The sequence below is a fragment of the Zootermopsis nevadensis genome, unplaced genomic scaffold (genome assembly GCF_977971745.1).
Source record: "Zootermopsis nevadensis isolate Lab colony 2312 unplaced genomic scaffold, Znev_1.0 Znev_ptg000030l, whole genome shotgun sequence".
NCBI classification, from domain to species: domain Eukaryota; kingdom Metazoa; phylum Arthropoda; class Insecta; order Blattodea; family Termopsidae; genus Zootermopsis; species Zootermopsis nevadensis.
In genome coordinates this window covers 3,784,041-3,803,232 of record NW_028259162.1, presented here as the reverse complement: position 1 = coordinate 3,803,232, position 19,192 = coordinate 3,784,041, and the positions used below count along the sequence as shown (strand labels likewise).

Below are 19,192 nucleotides of genomic sequence, written 5' to 3'. Positions count from 1 at the left end.
GTTATCTAGGCACTACAATCCTGAAATGTTTTGCTTTTATCACTTGTCATATAATGCCAAATTATAAATTATAGACACGTGTAAATCAGATATTCAGACTGTTTTAAGTGCATTTTACTTCATGTGTCTAATTTTGTAAAGTATACAAATTGTTGTTAAAATGTTCATAATTTAATGGAATCAGATAAATCTGCTTTGAAATTTTAGTTGTGTGTGTGCACGTGTCCTTGCATTTCTGTAGTGTCTGGAGTGTGAATTATATATATATATATTTTCTTAGCTGGCACAGGAGTACTTGAAGGTACAGACGGAAATTGCATACTTATCTCGCCACAAAGCCCAGCTGGCAGAGAGACTTAGCGAAGCTGAAGGCTTGAGTCAGCTGGACCAGCAGGATTCTGAGCGTCACCAAGAGGAACTAAGAAAGCTTGAAAATGAAAAGGTGTGTAAAATTACTGTTAAGTTAGTGGGAAATATGATATTTTATTTCATAATTTATATGTCTGCATTTTACAGTGTAAAAATAAGAACCAGTATTTCATGTAATCTATTCTTATGTATTAAAGCTGCGATCAGTGAAAAATTTCTTCACCCAAGACTTGAAAGGATAGCACCAAGTATAAAATTCAAGGTGGAAGAATGAAGTATAAGGACCTTTGCCCTTTGTAAATGACACCAGTGGTGTCACAGTTGCATGATCAGGGTGTCTCTGTTGTGGTTTATTGCTTGGCTGGGGATTTCCCATGGTAACCATGGTAACAAAAATTTTTGGAGAACATATTTTGCTTTTATTTGTTTCATGATTTTTGATGTAAGAGATTGAGCCAGCTTTTTTATCACTGACTTTTGTAAACGAAGTTAGTGAAATATGGTAAGGGGATAGTGAGAGGTTCCTTCGTAATTTTGAATTGGTGTTGATGTTTTGTTGACATGTGTATTCACACTGAAAGATCCTCCACATGCTTTCTACTTTCTTGGTATAAGAATACAAAATCGAATGAAAAGGGAATGATATTGTACAAATTATGTTACCTGTGTTTGAGAGAGTAAGGTTTTAAAATTGCTCTTTCTTTTTTTAGGCGAATTTGTTGGCATTACACCAAAATCTGAAAAGGCAGCTCGATATCATAAAACGACAACGTGGAACCAGTGTGGGTGATGATGGCTGGGTAGTTGTGCAAAACCAAAACCATTCCCATGTACCCTAACCTCAACTGAACCCACTTCATCCCATCATCAGCAGCAAGTACTCTGGGAGGTATCCTTGGTACGTTTTATCCAGAGAAGCTAAGCATGACTGGTCAAAACAAAGTTTAACAACAAGAAATACGTTCAGTCTGAAATGCTTAGAATGATATTTTCTGATATAAAGAAACTATAAGGATGCTATTTGTGATATTAATTCAGGGTACCAAGAGGGCCTTTGGTGTGAATGAACAGAATGAAAGGTTGATGAGTTGAACAGTACTGGTTTGCAGTGTTGGCAACTAAATGTGCATACTTCAAGTAGCTGGCTGGTGTATGTGTGCAGTGTGTCTGGATGATGAGAGGGCCCGTGCTGAGAAGGTGTTAGCATTCTTGATGAAGCAGAGTACTACCTTGCTACATTAACTTTTAATTTGGTGACCAAAGTAAGGGTAACTGCCACTTGGTCTGTCTGCTCTGATTGGCTACAAGGAGGAGAAGGGAAATGCACATCAGTGACAGTATACTATCTTTGGGATTCCCTGTAATTACCTTACTTTAGTTCATATACTTTTTTTTTTGCCACATTGAAAGTTGATGTATTTGGGCAGTCTCTGTTTATTGAAGCATAAAATGAAAAGTTGACATCACAATTTTACATTCTCTAGTCATCTCTAGTGACTTTATGTACCACAGTGTACGTGACGTTACCATCAGTGTATGGACTTTCTTCATATCTTCTGAGTTCTGCAAGATAATAGGACATACAAAACCTTGAAGACTCAAGAAAGAAAAGGTTTAGTGGTTGTGCTCATGGAGTTTATATAGTTGATATCCGAATAGAGTATTAAGGAGAATTTCAGTTCCATCTGGAAGAATAGTATATTCATGAGTGAGTTTATGAAATTAAATCAGCTGTTGATAATCTGCAGAAGTGGTGGATATGAAAACAAGGATTAGGAAGACATTATGCACAGTGATGTAAGGTTTTAAAATTCACAACATATTTGGTATTCATTACAAAGTAATGAGGTATATGGCCTGTAGAATCTAAAATATGAAGAAAATGGTGTCATTATGCATTAGATCCCTACTTTCTCTGTGAAAATGTCCCGATGTTGATTTTTCAAGTATTTAAGGAAAAGCCCTTCTCTGATGTGTTGTTTAGTTCGGTATTAGATTTAAAGCAATCTGAATGGAGCTTTTTCTTTATCTCAGGCCAGAGCATGAAATGACATGAAGCCAGATTTGGCAAGTGAGTGCTGGCACTACAACATTATGCTGTGTTATGTTCTCTTACTCAACATATTTTAATTTGCAGCATTTTACTTGTACTCCAGTTTTATGTAATTTGCCAGCTTTTGGTCTGTGATATGAGGGTCCCCAATAATCTTCGCTTTGATTTTGATTATTTATGGTGGTGTTTCAATTGGACATCTTCCAAACTGTGTCTGTATTCTATACTGTCATCACATATAAAGTCATATAGTGGAAATCAAAAGCACTTGTGTGTTAACACTTTTAAACTCTGCAGATATTTTGACAATATTCTTATAGTTGGTTAGTAAATTTATGTGCAAAATTTGATAACCATTATTCAATTTCATTTCATGTCATGTGCTTCCTCACAGTTTAATCAGAAGAAATGAAACTGATACAAACCAAATTGACTTTAACATGTTGAGACGTGGATTGAAGTCTAGTCTCATTAGTTTCCAACCAGTCCTCACAAATATAAGTCTGAATTTCACAAAGAAAAATTATGAATATTGATGGAACACAGTTTAAGTTTCCAGAAATTACTTGTTACTGAATTTAAAAATTCTTCACCTGAAAAAGTGACTGAATAGTTGCTAGTTGACTGTAATAAAAACAAAACTGAAAAATATGACACCTGAAGCAAACTAGACTGCTGTGATGGTTTAACACACTGGGTGTTGTAAATTTAATTTCAGCAGTTTTTAAATAGAATTGATGTTCTTTGTGGAAACTTCCAATTGGAATATCATAATTATCGTAATTAAGTTGTTGGTCACTGGGTGTGCACAGGTAACTGTCTCTGAGGATGTGGAAGAATCAAGTTATGTTAATAGCAAAAACTATACTAGTGTAAGAATAATGAAAGTATTAACTCTAAGTAGTACATGCTATATTTAAAAGTTTTATTAATGTAAGACAAGCAGTGAAATAAGAATATTTTCTATGAACCTTCTCTCAAGTAGCATGCTATCCAAATAATGCATAAAACTAGAATCCATCTGCCTCTTATCTGTATAAATATCTTAAAAAAATTAAGGTAAAACTTTTAGTGCAGAAGTTGGAAATTTTAATTCCTTGAGTAACCTTTGAAATTATGTTCTGCCTTCAAATATGTTTGAACCCATATTCTGTTAAGTGATTGATAATTGTGCTTGGCATGTATTAATGCAAGTTTGATATATTTGGTGCCCATGTAGTGCATTTTAGGCATGGATAGTTGAATGTAGTAGCTTAAGGGTTAAGTGTTACCATGCATAAGAAGAGGCTAGCAGACTCTGTATCTGACCTATCTGTGTTCAAAATTTCACTTCTAGTACCTGAAAGTTGTTAGACATAAACTTCAGAGGTATGCCTGTGCATTCATTGTATTTCTCAACACATGATTTGTGAAAATTTGTGAGCGTACTTCTAATGTCTCGGCAACAAATTTCATATGCCTGGCTAAAGTGGTTTGTATGACAGATGGAGGAGTAAGTATAGATTTTCCCAAGTTCATTTTGCTCCTCTCAGCTAAGAAATTTATGCTTTTGCCACATTGGTATTATTAATAGTAAGGTATTAAAAATAATTACTCTGTGGTGGCCTACACCTTTCACAGATGTTTCCGTTAGGAACTATACAATAACAAATTATTGAGTTTCGTATTTGATTAAGACTGGCAAAACATTGACTGCAGTGCAGTTAAAATGCTTTTTAGTGTAGTGGTAAATTTAACTTTAGATATGTGAAAATGTCTTAAAGAATGATGAAAATTATTTTTTCATTCAAAAGTAATTGAATAGTGGATGGCTGTACATGTACCTGTGTATTAACATTAATGAAATAGAATTGAGAAGTACAATGAGTTGGAAGGCAAACTTGTAATCTGCATTGATTCTACGATATAGAATAAGTCAAAGTACAGTACCAAGAATTTTAAGAGTTAAAATGTGTACTCCAGTTCAGAGCACACATATTTCCCACATGCAGTATGTGATAGGTATTTTCTTCAACAACAAATAAAGAAATGAATATCGGTAGCTGGTTCCACTATCTTGTAGATTAAAGATCTCATTTCACGCAGCATGACTTAAGCAGTTTAAAGAGAATAACTGAATGAATAAACTTTTGAAATGTTTTTCACTGTTTCTTCTGTACCTTTATATACAAATGTGACATTTTACAAAAACTTAAATAGTTCTGGTGTAAAGTGACATTATGATTTATGATTTCTCAATTTAAACAGTACATTTATATACTTAGCTGAAAAACCTAGAGATGGCTGAAATTTTACCAGTGAAGCTTTTATAGTAGGTCGATAGAAATTTAACTGACAATGAAGGAAATTCATATTGAGGAACAGTAAATGGTTATTCTGCTGTTTCAAACAAGAAATGCATAAACTTATTAATTTATGAAAATGGCCTCAATTATGTGTTTAAAACATTTACTGATGATCAATTTATTAAGATGACAACTTAGCCTCTTTGTACATGCGTTTTAGTGGGATTACAAAAGATTTAATTTATTTTAATGGAATCTTGCCTTAATATTTTTTTAAACAGGTTTTATACTGAGTGAAATTTGAGGTTCTGATGGTGGTGAGTATGAAGATGACTGCCAAGTTTACCAATGTTTCAGAGGTGTTTGCATGTCAACAACCTAGAAGACTGCCACCTTCAGGTTTTATTCTACTTTAAAATTGCTTGAATAAAAATTAATTGTGTTAAACATTTTCTTTCTCCCACTAGTCTGTACTCTATATAGTATGCATAACTTTGTGCCTACTTACTTTTTGTGTATTGTGTTACATCACATTATCCACATGTGGCTGAACTTTTTATTTCAGTGACTGGTACAAGACCGCTGGCTACCCACAGATCATGACAGTCAAGTTTTCAGAACTTGATAATTTCTGTACCTCTGAAAAGTAGGTTCACAGAGGGCATAGTTATTTTGGATGAAACACTTACTTTGTTGATGACAACATTTACAGATGTAAAAGGAATTTTTTTATGATACCAGACTGATTGGTGAAGAGTAATACTCTTGACTTATATACTGGGTGTACGAATTCAGACATTGGCTAGGCTTCTGACTCCTAACTGAGTAATTTTGTGATGTTCCTAAATATCTCCAGGTTAATGTTTGGTCATGACCATCACCTTCCAAATTCATATTGAATCTCCATCAGTGATCTTCTGTCTTATTCAGAACTATATAAAGTATGTAATTGAAGTAGCAGTTTTATTTATCTAAAAGTAATCCCCCCCCCCAAAATCCAAAACACTGAATCTGCGGTTGGCAACAATTCTTGGACACTTACACAACAATTCCATATATTCTTGTCCAAAAGTATTAGTAGTTTAATATCAGTTTGAATTGCGAATAAATAGTTGATTTTTACACAAGTGTAAACATATTTTAATGCAGCCAGTCTTTTGACCTTACCAACTTCTGCATCCCAGGCAGAGATGGAGGAATCCCTTTATGCAACTGAAGTGCCCATAAGATGGAACCATGCATCTTCTTATTCCTTTTTTTTTTTTTAAATTAGATTGTCTAGTTGTTGGGTGGCCGGTAATGCTAACATGGTGTTTACATAATGTAAAGAGAAGTGTTATAACATGAGTACTAGTACTTACCCATATCTACAGTTATTTATTATTTGTGATGAAAAGTTTTGGAATAACAAGTAGTAACTATTGAAATTAAAGTGACTAAATGACAAAATAGAAAGTGTATAACAAGGCTATTGTTGAGGAAAATGTGCTTCCTGAGAAGAAATGTTATTTTGGTAACTAATAAGCATGTCAGCCATGATTTATTTTATTACAAGACGTATATATATGTAAGTACATTTTAAGACCAGTTGTGAAGTATATAGCACATGAAATATTTGAAACTTTTTGTAATCTTCCTCACATGTTAAGTATGCCCCCTGCATTTGGAGTAATGTCAAAATGAAACAAATGGGGCTTTTTATTAATGATAATAAATTTCCATTCAAGTAGAAACAAATATTTCTTTGTGTATGCATAATCTTAAGCTTGTTGATTCATTTTTAGATATCTTTTTCACAGGGCCCTCTGTTACAGGATTCGTGATCCTGAATTATTTAGTTATCTTTTGATGGCACATGGATGTACACAATACCTTCCTATTGATCTTCAGTATCCATAACTAAAGTACTATATTCCTGGTGATCTTCATTGTCTATAACCAAAGTACTATCTTTCTGAAGAGTGGCTTTCAAACCACATATTCTGGATACATCCATAAACTCCCTTATCTGATAATGAACATATTCATATCCAGCTTGAAAATCAGTTGATTGTTACAAGTCTATTGTGTTCCTCATTTTCAAGACATGTAAGTGCATAATGTTCTGTTTTGAGAACAACATTTTTCATGAAAATTTTGGGTCAAAATCTTTTAGAAAATACCACTCTGAACATTGTTTCAGCGTTATGTAGATCTGTAGAGGGGGGGGGGGGGGGAAGGTGGTCAAAGTCAAGTTACTGCATAAGAAAAATACATCATCAGCTGTTTACTAAAAGAGTGTGAATATTTAATTTTGTCATGTGGTAATGTGTGTAGTGTGTCTATCTTCTGTGCTGCAGTATTAACCTGTACTGGTAAGTTAATGGTTGTTTACAATTGTTATGAATGCCTTGTGAGTGGTTTTATTGCATTTCTCAGTACATTTCAAATATATCTTGTCTTGTGTATATTTCGTGGAACATGAAGTTGGTTCTACATGTGAGTGGATAGATGTATTGATTACAGATTGGGAGAGGGGCAGGTAAGCTGACAAATAGCCCATGTATCCATGAAAAGAATGTATTTGAGATACCAAAATGCACATTGTTTTTAAAGCTTAAAATATGGCAGTAGTTGAAAAGAATGCACACATTTTAGGTGACTGCTTTCACAGATTTGTATGTATTAACCTTTTAAATCTTGGTGGTAACAGTATGTACCACATGCTTTAATCATTGAGTCTGCATTTTCCCTTCAAGGTATGTTTATGAGTTTCTTGTGATTCTCAGAATGAACAGCAATTGTTTTCCCTAGACAGAATTAACCAGTTGATCTTTGTAATGGAGACATGTTTTCTTAGAAGCAGGTACTGAATTTTTAAATATTGTTGATATGAGCTTTAGTTTCTGAAGGTTAAATATGCAAAATCTTGTCCTTTGGTTTTCACTTACATCAACTCACCGACTCACATTTGTGAGTCAAGTAATTTTATTCAGCATCCTCCTCTTAAAATTTGTGTCCGTGCTTTCTTAATAACATCACTTGTGTGGTAACTGCATTCTTTCATTGGTATGAAATGACTACAGTTATGCCTGGGTCATGTTATGGATGATTTTGCATTGAAACAACACACTGGACTTTTCAATGCTGCACTTTATTTAATATTCTAACAATGCAACTACAAGTAGAACATCCACATAAATTACAATGTACATGTAAGCAAATATATATCACAGGACAATTTCATATTTTTGGAGTTGCAGTATTCAGGAAACAAAGAGTATGTTTCTTTCTCTTGCTAGTGAATGCATTCCTTAGAAACATCTTAATATATAAAGTATATTTTGTCTTGGTCAGTGTTCATAAACCAGTTAAACTAATTTTATTTTTATGTGGTTTTTTTGTTCCTAATGTTTGACATGGGACATGGACCTTAAAGTTGTGATCACCATAATTTTCTTTGAATAAAAGATGAAGGTATAGTAACAATCTTGATAGATTCTGAAGTACATTTTGAATGTGAGTAAATGGTGTGAGAATCTTTACCAACATTTACCACTTGTATGACTGTGAAGGAAACGTTCAAGTTTGAGATTAAAGTAAGTTCAGTATTTTACTGGAATTACTATTTTTGAAATATCTATGCATAATTTCAGGAGTACTTTATGGTTTGATGTCGCATTTCAGGAAACTGTTTAACAATGAATGGTTGTAAGACCTAGGAAAGAGTAGTTTCTTGAGAATTTGACCCATTAGAATTTATAAGGAGCATTTCTTTTTTATATTTGAATTCTAATCAGTGATGATTTTACCCAGTGTTAATGTTAACTCTTTGCTTATTAATGTGTTTCTCTAAGAAAAGGCTCTCAGCAATAAGGTGTTTCTACTAGAAATGTAAGTATATGTCAGAAGATTTGTGCATACTTATTGAAACATTTATGAACTTGCTTTGTATGTACTTACTCTTCAACCCAGTAGGTGAAATTTCAGGTTCTCACAATGTTGATTATGTAGATGACTAATTTATGGGATATTTCACTGTGTAGTCTGGTAAGAATTGACCAGCATTTAATAGGTACTTACAGCCTCTATCAACAGCTCAGTGTGGTGATAATAGAGGCAGTAAGCTCCTCTGATATGTTGATCAGTTTCTATGGGACTACACAGAGCAACATTCCGGAAGACGGTCGTCTTATCCAACCCACCTTCATATACACACAAATATATGTTCAAAATATCAAAAGAGTCTTTTTCTTTTTGTTCTGTAGGTGATCTTATCCACTGCAAGAATTCTAAATTCAGTCTTAAGATTAAAATTGTGGATTTATAACAAGAATATAACCCATAATTTTTTCTGTAAGTTTTATAGGCCTATGATGTTTCAGATATAGCTTCTTATGTAATGTATTGGTTTTATGTAAGACTTGTGGTGAACACCTCAGATCAAACTATCACATCAGGAGTACTTCTAGTTACTTGTAAATATTGAAGAGTTGTCCTGTTAAACAATGATTTGAGACGTTGCTATAGTTCTACATACTATATTATCAGTTTGTTAATTTACACTATAGAAGCACCTATGTAATTATATTGTGTTAATGAATGCATGTGGACATGCATGGATGAAGAGGTCTGGAATGTTGTGCCCTTTACTTGGACTTAGTTGATAGTAGCATGAATGCTGCAGTGACACCTCCACGAATCACAGTAGGTAGTATTCTGTTTCTGTCCCTGCAATGAGTCATGATGGAAAGTGATCAAACTGAACTCGATGACTGGACAGTTTCTAGCAGAAGTATGGAAAGGTGCAGTGCACATATTTTCTAACTTTTAAATTTTGAATATCTCATTAAATCTGATGTTATTTTATTGCACATGAACTTTGACGTTGTAGAAACAATTTTTTTGTTGAAAAACAAATTACACTTGAGGTAGTCAGAAATTATTTTCCCTCATGTTTAATTAAATATTTGCTATATTGAAATATTAAAATTTATGTAACAGATCCTATTGATATCCTTATTATATGTTATGTACCAGTTTTGCTTAAAGATGAATTGCTTTTGATAAAATCTATAAAGTTTGATTTGAGGTTCATGTAAACTACAGGTTACATTAGATTGACCTGGATCAAAATTTAATTTGCATTGAAATTTTAGTGACAGTCAGTACATTTGGATATGAAACGTGTAGACAAATATGTGATCACTTTGTATAAAAGAATGCATATTAATTGTCTTCTCACACTCTAATTTTTTAATTGAAACACTTGTCAAAGTTACCAACATTGATTCTGGCTTTATGATTGTTCATGATGTGGTAAAACTAATAAACCTAGATCTGTTATGTAAGCCAGCTTTTGTTCATGTTTATTATGAAAGTTTCAATTTTGGCCAAGAACGTGTTCAGTTTCAGTATTTGTTCTTTTTTTCAGGCTAAGAAAATTTTGTTCTGCACCACAACCAAGCAGTGATCGACAGTGCTGAATGTTAATATTTACCTCATGACAGGAGGAGTTGCCTTGGTGGAATGAAAGAAGGCCAGGTCATCAGGTACATGAGCATAATTGGAGGTTGGCTGGAAGTTGAGAGCATAACTGAATTAGTCATCACTGATATGTAATTCACATTTCAAAACATTCATGTGTAAAATATATAAAGTTCTGGATATATTGGTATTTATAACTATCCAGAGTCTGTTTTGAACCACATCAGTGCTACAAATGAGATTTGTTGCTCAGATATGTCAGCTAGTTTTGCTTTGAACTTCTTTCTTTCTCTGTAATACCAGTTAAATTTTTTTTTTACTTATTTACAGTTTTCATTAATGACATTTTTAAGCAACCATGGAAACATGAGCCTCCTTACACATAATTACCATGGTGGCAAGATTGTATATACACATATTTAGATAGGACCTTCTGCATGGTGCAGCACAGCCAGTTTTGGTCGTTTCACAGAGCATAGAAGGACCCACCGGAAGGTCCTATGTAAATATGTATAGTGGATACTCCTGTAACCAACCTGTAAGGAAATGAAGTCATTTGTGCAAGTTAAACGTATCATGACTTGTGCTTGTAATTTACCAATAACTTTAAATGAAAATTATTTATTTAATTTGTTAACTTTTTTAATGAATTATGTGCAGTGATGGGGAGAATTCTGGTACAGTGCAGTAAGAAGTGAATAGAAGCAATAATTTGTCCTGAAGGGAGTGGATGACGCCAAATCCTTGGCCAGTTACGACACACATAAACTGGGTGAGTACAATATTGAGCTATTATATGCAGTAAATTAATTATGTTATATACAAATGTGGTCAGTGTCTCCAGTGAACATTCCTTGACCCTCTTAAAATACACAACTTATTCTGGCAAAATTCAGGGTTAGAGGTTAAGACTTCAGCTGAGGTCCAGAGTTGGTCAGCTAACTGGTCTTATCATAACAACTTGGACAGTTATGGAGTGTTGAATGATGGTTATACTTGAGATCTGTAGTACTCTGACAGAACCTACTCCATTACTAATTCTGGTGCCACAAATGTCATATAAATAAGAAGCTATGATTTCTTTGCTGCTATGTCTAGAATGGCTCTAAGATCCGCTCAGCCTCCTATCATAAGTTTACCAAGGGTCCTTTCCCTGTGCCTATGGGAAATGTTTCTGGAGAGGAAAGCTGCTCACTAATAGTTAGTGTCAAGGTGTAAGAGTGCGTGGAAATTTACATCTATACTTCTGCACATTTAGTATGTTGAGCTTAGACAAGAACAGTTTTATCTCTATTTTACTGGTAAACCATTATCATTTATTAGAAATTTGTAAAATGTACCTTGTCAGCAAAGAAATTGTTGAAATGGTCCATCTCGGAGGAGAATGCTGATATAACATCGAAGCCTGCAAGGGATTTCAGAGTTTCTCCCTTCCATATTGCTATTGAGGGCCACATCATAGTCAAAGTAGTCAGTCCACATTTTGTGTATTCAATGGCCTTATCAGACCAGCTGGAAAATTGAGTGGGACTGAGAGTAGACGTCTGCACACTTCCAAATAGCAAACCAATATCTGTGGATGATTCAGTCTTCAGTGTTGTGTTATCCGTGGCCTTAAATTGTTTCTCAGAAAGTCTCAAACCCTGATCCAGAGTTTGATTATTTGAGATGTATCCATCAGGCAATCCAGTGTTTCTCACATTTGACATCCTCATGATACCATGATCATTTAGAATCTTTGAAGTGATATGGATGGTAGAGATAGGTTTTAGCTGAGAGACATGGCGGTCAGAGATGGGCCTGGTCAATCTGTTAAATGCAGTACTCATTAATCTTCTGTTTGCTAGTCTGTCAGGTGAAGATTTTATGTATAAAGATTGCCTTTCATGTGCAATCCTTACAGAATTTCTCAGCTGGTTTACTGTTGTCCTCCTAGAATTCCTTACAATTGATGCACCTTCTGTTGGCTTTCTTTGAGCATTTTTTAGAGAAGTCAGACTCTCAAAACGTCTGAAATCCCTTTTAGTAGCCAGTTTTTCAGCATAAATTCTGGAATCCATCATGGTTGCCAAACGCCCATCTGATTGTCTAACATTCCTTTCAGTGGATCTTCTGAAATCTCTGACAGATACAAGTTGGTCAATCAAGTGCCTATTAGATGCCAGTCGTTCAGCAGAAATCTTGGACATTATGACTGATGCCAAATGCTTGACCCAGCATCTAGAAATTCTTTCTAACGTTTGTTCTGCAGATATCTTGGACTTCCTAACTGATGTCAAATGTTCAACTGAAGAAATAGAATCTCCCTTATGAGCAGTCTTTCTGTTAGCTCTTACAGGTGCAAAGCGTTCAAATGAGTGCCTGGATTCTGTATAAGATATCAAACGTTCAGCAGATGTCCTGAAGTTTCTGATTGATGCGGAAAGTCTAACTGAATATCTAAAATCCCTCTCAGATATAATCCTAATTGAATCTCTTCTGGACGTTAATCGCTCAACTGAGTGCCTTGAGTTTGTGTCAGATGCCAATCGTTCAGAAATCCTGGAATTCCTGGTGTGTGTTAACCGTTCAACTGAACGTTTTGAATTCCTTTCAGAAATTAGTTGTCCAGCAGAAGTTACAAAATGGTCAGCATATCTAGGAGATCTCTGATTTGACAGTTGTTCATTAAAGATCCTCCTAGAAACTTTGACAGATACCAAGTGCTCAACTGAGATCCTAGATTTCCTTGCATTTTCCAGTAGTGCAGGAGAAATCCTATAACGTGTGACAAATGTGGAACCTTCTAACATTTTCCTGGACCCACTGAAAGTTGGTGTTTTTCTGGAGTCCCTTACATTTATTAAGATTCCTGCTGATATTCTTCTAGAAGCTGCTGTGGGTGTTTCACGTTCAGCAATTATTCTAGAATCTCTGTTGGGTTTAACTCGTTCAGAAAACCTTATAGAAACAATCTGGGGCACAAAACGTTGTGATTGTTTAGTGGACCTCTGAGTTGCCAGTCGTTCTGTTGAGATTTCTCTAGAATCTTTGACAGATGTCAAATGTTCAAAAGATTCCCTAAAATATCTCTGAGCTTCCAGGTTTCCAGTAGAAGTTTTCCTTGGGTCCCTGAGGTTTGTCAAACGTTCAGCCGATCTGGAGTTTCTCTGAATTGTTAGACGTTCCACTGAAGTCCTAGAATGTCTGAGAGGTGCAGAAATTCCCTTGGAATTCCTCATAGATTCCAAATATTCAGTAGATCTGCTATAAACTTTCTTTGGTGTCAACTGTACAGTAGAAATTATTCTGGATTTGCTGACGTCTGCTAAACGTCCAGCAGATCCAGAATCTTTCTTGGATCTCAGTCGCTCAGTGGATGTCCTGGGCTCCCTAACAGAGCTGTCTGACTGCCTTTCATATGTTGGTCGTTGAACAGAAACCCTTCTGGAGTTTCTGAGAGGTGCCAAGTGTTCAGTAGACCTAGAATCCCTTTGTTTTGCAAGTTGTTCACCAGAAATTATCTTTGAACCCCCGAGAGTGGCTAAACGTTCAGCATACATCGTTCTGGAATTTTTGAGAGTTGATGCTCTTTCTTCTGAACTTCTGCTGAGACTCTGTTGTTTTGCAGATTCAATTACGTTTCTATTTCTAGAAATTGGCATCCCTGTAAATCGGCGTCTTATGCTACCACCACGAAGAGCAGTTTGTCTTGAGAGCAGTTTCTGCCATTGCATTAAGATTCTTTCATTGGACGTAGTTCTTGAAGCAGTGAACTCAGATGATTGCCTGGAAACAGCATGATGTAGTCGCCTGTCTGAGGGACTCCCAGAAACTGGCCTTTCACTTCCAAAGAGACCATATGTGGTTGGAGACGTTCTTGAATTAATTCGTTCCTCTGAGATACTAATAGCTAGTGTGGAATGTATTGTTGACATTCGATCAGGAGAAAGTCGTCGTTCTTTGGCTGCTCTGAATAAAGCACGATGTCCAGACAATTCCGACAAAAGAGGTTGCCTTTCACGATTTAATCTTATCTTGTGCCATTCTTCAGATGCAAAGTTTTCCTGAGATAAATGTTTGTTTAATGATATTCGGTTCAGTGCTGCCCTACGTGAGGAGGTTCTTTCATTGGAAATTACATTAATTCGATTGTCTGCAATTCTGAATGCAGTAATGTGATCATTTGACTTCTGAGGTGGTGACAGTCTCGTCCTAGGAACTGTAGAAATTGCAGAAGCTTCTATGTGATTATATGAAATTCTTGAGGATAATCTGTCATTGGATGTTCTTACATTTTGATGATGTGCTAATATTCTAGAAACTGATTTGGAAGATTGTGTCTCATTTTGCTTTTGTTTGGAGTACAAAGATGATAAATGTTGAACTGAGGGAGCTGAATGAAATAATCTCTTATGAGATATCCTCACATTTTGGCGTTCTTCAAATGGCATGCCATTTGCGGAACTTCTGTACGTCATGCGGAAGGATCGGAGCATTCTGGAATCACTGCGACCAGGTGAAATCCTGGAGGAGATGCTTCTGGTTGTGCTGCGGATGGTATTCGTTCTGTCGGGATCAATTGTTTTTTCAGCAAAGCTCTTTTTAACGCGCTGACTTTCAGATCGTCCAGTTCCATGTCGTCTAGAAGATGACCTCTGTGCATTAATTCTTCCTTCTTCTGTCTGCATGCGTCTTGAACTTGATCGTTGCTGAGAGCCGAAATATTCAGTTGAACTCCAGCTTACTTCAGCTCGTTCAGATGATATCCTTGTCAAAGAAGTTTTCCTAGAGTCATCTTGGGGGCTATGAGAGTGTCTACTTTCAGAGAAACTTCGTTCTGAAGATACCCTAGACCCAGATCGCTCTTCAGAAACTCTGTCTGATGTTGTTAGTCTTCGAGAAGATTGTCTTTCAGTAGATACTCCCCTAGTTTGGTCGAATTTGATAATCGTTTGTTCTGATAGCTTTCTCTTTGATAACCCTCTTTTCTCTGATGTCCTAGATGCGTGGGGCACGCTTATTCTGCGTTCAGTTGACATCCTCCCTTCAAATTGCTGTTCACCTGGCAGTTTACTAGTTGTATCAGACTCGTAGATTTTACGATCAGTTAACTTTCTTGGAGAACTTCGTCTTTCATTTGATATCCTAGAAAAATCTAATTCGGATGCCCTGTGGTCAGCAGAAAATTGTCTGGAATGCTGACTGTCAGGTAGCATTCTCCTGGACCCATAAACTTCAGGCGTCCTTCTTTGCATTGTTGTTCTTTGGTGAGCCTGCCTTTCTCTTGGTATTCCCCTAGTAACATCTGCTTCAGCTAAAGATCTGCGCCCAGGACTGGTTTTGCTATACGATCGTCTTTCTGTCGATACCCTTCTCATTGTCTCTACCTCTGATATTCTTTGGGAAACTGTCTTCTCAGCCATCCTTCTGGGTACATCACGTTCTGTGGGCAGAGCCCTCCTGGTATTATCAATTTCTCCTGAAGCAGTTCTCTCAGAACTTTGCACAGCCAATAAAGTTCGTGTTGACAATCTGTGTCGGTGCTGAGAAATACCTGCTCCAAGGTTTTCCTCAGGAACTTGGCGTCGTTTCAGTGATCTATACTTAATCTGACGTCGAGGAGTTTGAGTTTTTAGAATTACTGCAGATGGGTCTTTCGAACGAGCTGCCAAGAGCCTTCTATGAGAGGTCCTAGTGTACCGTGTGGCTGATTCTGGATGTCCTTGAGTGTTCCCTGCAGGGCGGTGATCCACCAAACAGGTGTTCTCCAGTTGGAATACATCAGCAGAAGAGCAGATATTGTCATGTCCATTGTTCGGTGAAATGGTCCGAGTCATCAGTTGATCCTTCCAGCGGTTTGCACATCCTCCTTCCCCCGGATCCTCCGGTGGGCTGCAGAAAAAAAAAACCTCTTTGGTATTAACTGGTCTCCAGATTGATATTTGACCCCCGTTCTCTTGAATACAAAGCAAGAGTAGTGTCCAGTACGTAGCTATGCAAGTTTTTGTAATTCAAATCTAAAACTTCTTGACGATGGTGAAGAGTCAATTGAATAAAAATTTTCTTGGATATTATCCATCGTCTAGTAAATATAAAACGTAAAACGACGTTTCGGAGATGGGACTCTATCTCCGTCTTCAGGTTCCTACACAGTTGGGTCCGGAGTTAGGGATTAGCTCTATCTAGTGGGCCCAACTGTGTAGGAACCTGAAGACGGAGATAGAGTCCCATCTCCGAAACGTCGTTTTACGTTTTATATTTACTAGACGATGGATAATATCCAAGAGGTCCGGAGATAGGGATTAGCTCTATCTAGTGGGCCCAACTGTGTAGGAACCAGAAGACGGAGATAGAGTCCCATCTCCGAAACGTCGTTTTACGTTTTATATTTACTAGACGATGGATAATATCCAAGAAAATTTTTATTCAAGTTTTTGTAAATTGAAGGAAGAGACTTGCTTTTGATGTTTTGTTTCTTCATTATTTACGTAAGTGCGTAGTTAGCTATCGATCTGTATATCATTCAAGTCTCATATAAAATATGTTCTTGTGTTGCAACGTGTAATGAGATTGTGCAGAATGTGTGCATGCTGTCTGGACACAGCACATCCGAATTTCAGAGCCCCAGTAATATTAAGATTCTATCACATATGTTTACAATCATATGGAGCATACATCCATGCCTTCGATGGGATTCGAACCCGTCGTTCCATTGACCGCGCAGCCACTGTGGACTTGATAGATGTATTAAAATAAGAAGAAAGTAATTTAATTAGTAGACCTGTTACTTGTAGCACAATATCGCAAACTTTGGTGTATCCCAGGTCTTGATATGTGCATTTAATTAACTCAGGATTGGGCTACACGCGAATTGTCAATGAAAATGCCAAGTAAGCCTGTGCGTGCCAGAGATCCTGTTATCGTCAGCCACACAATATCATAAGAATACTATGTTGGACCATGTCCACTAGCTGGCTCTACTGCTGTCTTCAGCGAAAGGGTTTAGCAGACTAGCGTAGTATTTAGAAGGTCCCTGGTTCTTTCCGCACAGTTGCCACTAACATCAAAATGAAAACTGGTGAATCTGTGAGTATAATGACAGTCAGATAACCTAACACTTGAGCAGAGCCAACTTTTGATGATTTTTCTTTTGAATGTAGATCTGTTAAGGGTCTTGAAATGTAATTGTTCAGGAAAGTGACGTTTTTATTTCTCGCCGTGGTTGCGTGTCTGCCACATGTTGGATGCTGAAGGTTAGTATGATCGACTCGGGAACTTCATGGATTTTTGTACCGGCCGTCTAATTGAGCTTGTTATTTTAAGCTTTTGGCCAAATCCTGGGCAGATCATACTTTTACAGTTACGTGGTGTGATCAGGACCACTGATTTTGAGTGTCTCACCGCGCGACCGTTGTCATCGTGTGCCTAAACTTTCTTAGTCTTTACCGAATATCTGAAGAAAATATTTACTTACAAGTTCGATTCACGTATGTATCGACAGGAGACACAAAGAACGTACAAAGATTTTTTTAGCGTTGGTACATCTGGAATTTCATACTTCTGGTTTGATTGTAAACAAGTTGATTTAATTCTATGCTTTGAACAATGATTTCAAATTATGATTATATTTAGATTTTTATTTTTTTTTTAAAATATTTTTTCGATTTTGTTGATACAGGTACATTTTGTTCTGATATCAAATTATGAGGCATTTTTCTTTAAAAAGAGGGACGCCTCACTTGGTTTTGTTGCGAATTGGACGAGGAGTGTACGAAATTACCTGGAACAGTATTGCAATACTTGCAGCTGGAGGGAAGATGCCAATCCGCTGTCCGGTTGGCCTCGAGACATCTCCGCCAAAAGGGGACACGCGAGGTAGTGCAGTATGAAGCCGATCATCGCCAGGCATCTCGCAGGCAGTATCTTCAGACGGGTCTTCCGCATGGTAAAAGCGTATCTGCAAAACACAACACAGCCGAAAGGGAGTTACGTCTCAGCTGCCGATGCAGGAATCAATGAATTGTTATTACATCAAGTTTCTAAATATTAAAGGCACAGTGACTCGGTAAGTAGGCTGACTACGAACTGGAGAACGGTGGTTAGAATCCTGGCTGGAATTTAACCCCCCCCCCCCCAATAATATTAGGTAAAGACATTTTAGAGATCCTCATTATGTAACTACTTGGAGGTCCAAATATATTTAGTTTAAAGTCTACGGTGGGCCAACTAGGGATACCAGTGAAGAATCTTAAATACAACAAGTTTAATATTCGTGGAATAGGAAGAAAGTTTTGAAAATATATTTTGTGTGAATGAAATATTTTATGACAGCAATTTCATGCGATGGGTGTTTTTTCTTCAAAAATTAAAAAAAATATGCGTAGACACACTTTAGGTCACCCAGGCCTGAAACTAAACTTTCATAGCCCTTGAATGTTTAAGTTTATGTTTTTATCGTCGAGATTGTTGCTGTTCACGCTCAGTGCAACTGTGAATGACGCAACAAAGCATCCGCAATTTCATCTCACCTGTTTAGTTGGTCTCTCAGTCGAAGTGTTGCTCCGGAAGACGATGAAGTAGCGCTCAAGTCTTCCGTGTCCGTTGTTACTAGAAGGCAGACTGAGTTTCCACCAGTAAGGTTCCCGATATTTATACAAAATCTGCCCGTTTTATCCCAAAATTTGACGTGTATTAACCGCGAATCTGTCTCTAACCAAAGCCACACAGTCTTATATTTAAGACTTTTTTTTTAAATTTTGAACATTCAGCACGAATACTACATTTGACATGCATGTTTACGTTTATGGAGTTCATTTACTTTCATTTAATTACAGAAGCGCCAAATTAAGAACACACCAATTCTTTGGAAGTTGGTTCTCAGGAGCATAGCATGCGAGTGGGATGTGCCCATAATTCAATTTCTAGTCAATGCGAAATGCAGGAGGGACAGATTGTGGTGTGCACGGTTGTTAGCGTTTAATCAATGGGAGTCTATTCCACACTTGGGGGAATCTATAACCATGTTAGGGCCTAGTAG

At 36.6% G+C, this 19,192-nt stretch overlaps 3 protein-coding genes across 4 annotated transcripts in view; 2 read left to right on the top strand and 1 right to left on the bottom strand.

Moving 5' to 3' along the window:
- LOC110836178 (TGF-beta activated kinase 1) overlaps positions 1 to 18,224 on the top strand; it is a 44,121-nt gene extending 25,897 nt beyond the window's left edge. Inside the window, exons 11-16 of one of the 2 annotated variants that reach the window (XR_015537926.1) lie at positions 281 to 442; positions 1,080 to 1,267; positions 8,955 to 9,491; positions 10,121 to 10,238; positions 10,834 to 10,945; positions 17,962 to 18,224. Coding sequence is in view for 1 of the 2 variants with exons in the window: in XM_022077070.2 (XP_021932762.1) it covers positions 281 to 442; positions 1,080 to 1,208 (291 nt within the window). In the remaining variant the exon portion in view is untranslated. Of the gene's footprint in view, positions 1 to 280; positions 443 to 1,079; positions 6,447 to 8,954; positions 9,492 to 10,120; positions 10,239 to 10,833; positions 10,946 to 17,961 lie in introns of those variants that run through there. The other variant, XM_022077070.2, reaches the window with a different exon arrangement.
- On the bottom strand, positions 7,820 to 18,760 carry LOC110836179 (uncharacterized). The gene is made up of 5 exons (XM_022077072.2): positions 18,684 to 18,760; positions 17,936 to 18,112; positions 11,514 to 16,047; positions 10,187 to 10,263; positions 7,820 to 9,417 (listed from the first exon to the last, which is right to left on the bottom strand). Exons 2-5 carry the CDS (start codon positions 18,097 to 18,099, stop codon positions 9,336 to 9,338), a joined length of 4,857 nt encoding a protein of 1,618 aa, XP_021932764.2. The 5' UTR covers positions 18,100 to 18,112; positions 18,684 to 18,760; the 3' UTR covers positions 7,820 to 9,335.
- The window catches only part of LOC110836181 (trypsin-1), an 18,150-nt gene continuing 17,036 nt past the window's right edge, over positions 18,079 to 19,192 (top strand). The window contains exon 1 of the mRNA XM_087358918.1: positions 18,079 to 18,220. The gene's annotated coding sequence lies outside the window, so the exon portion shown is untranslated. The remainder of the gene's footprint in view (positions 18,221 to 19,192) is intronic.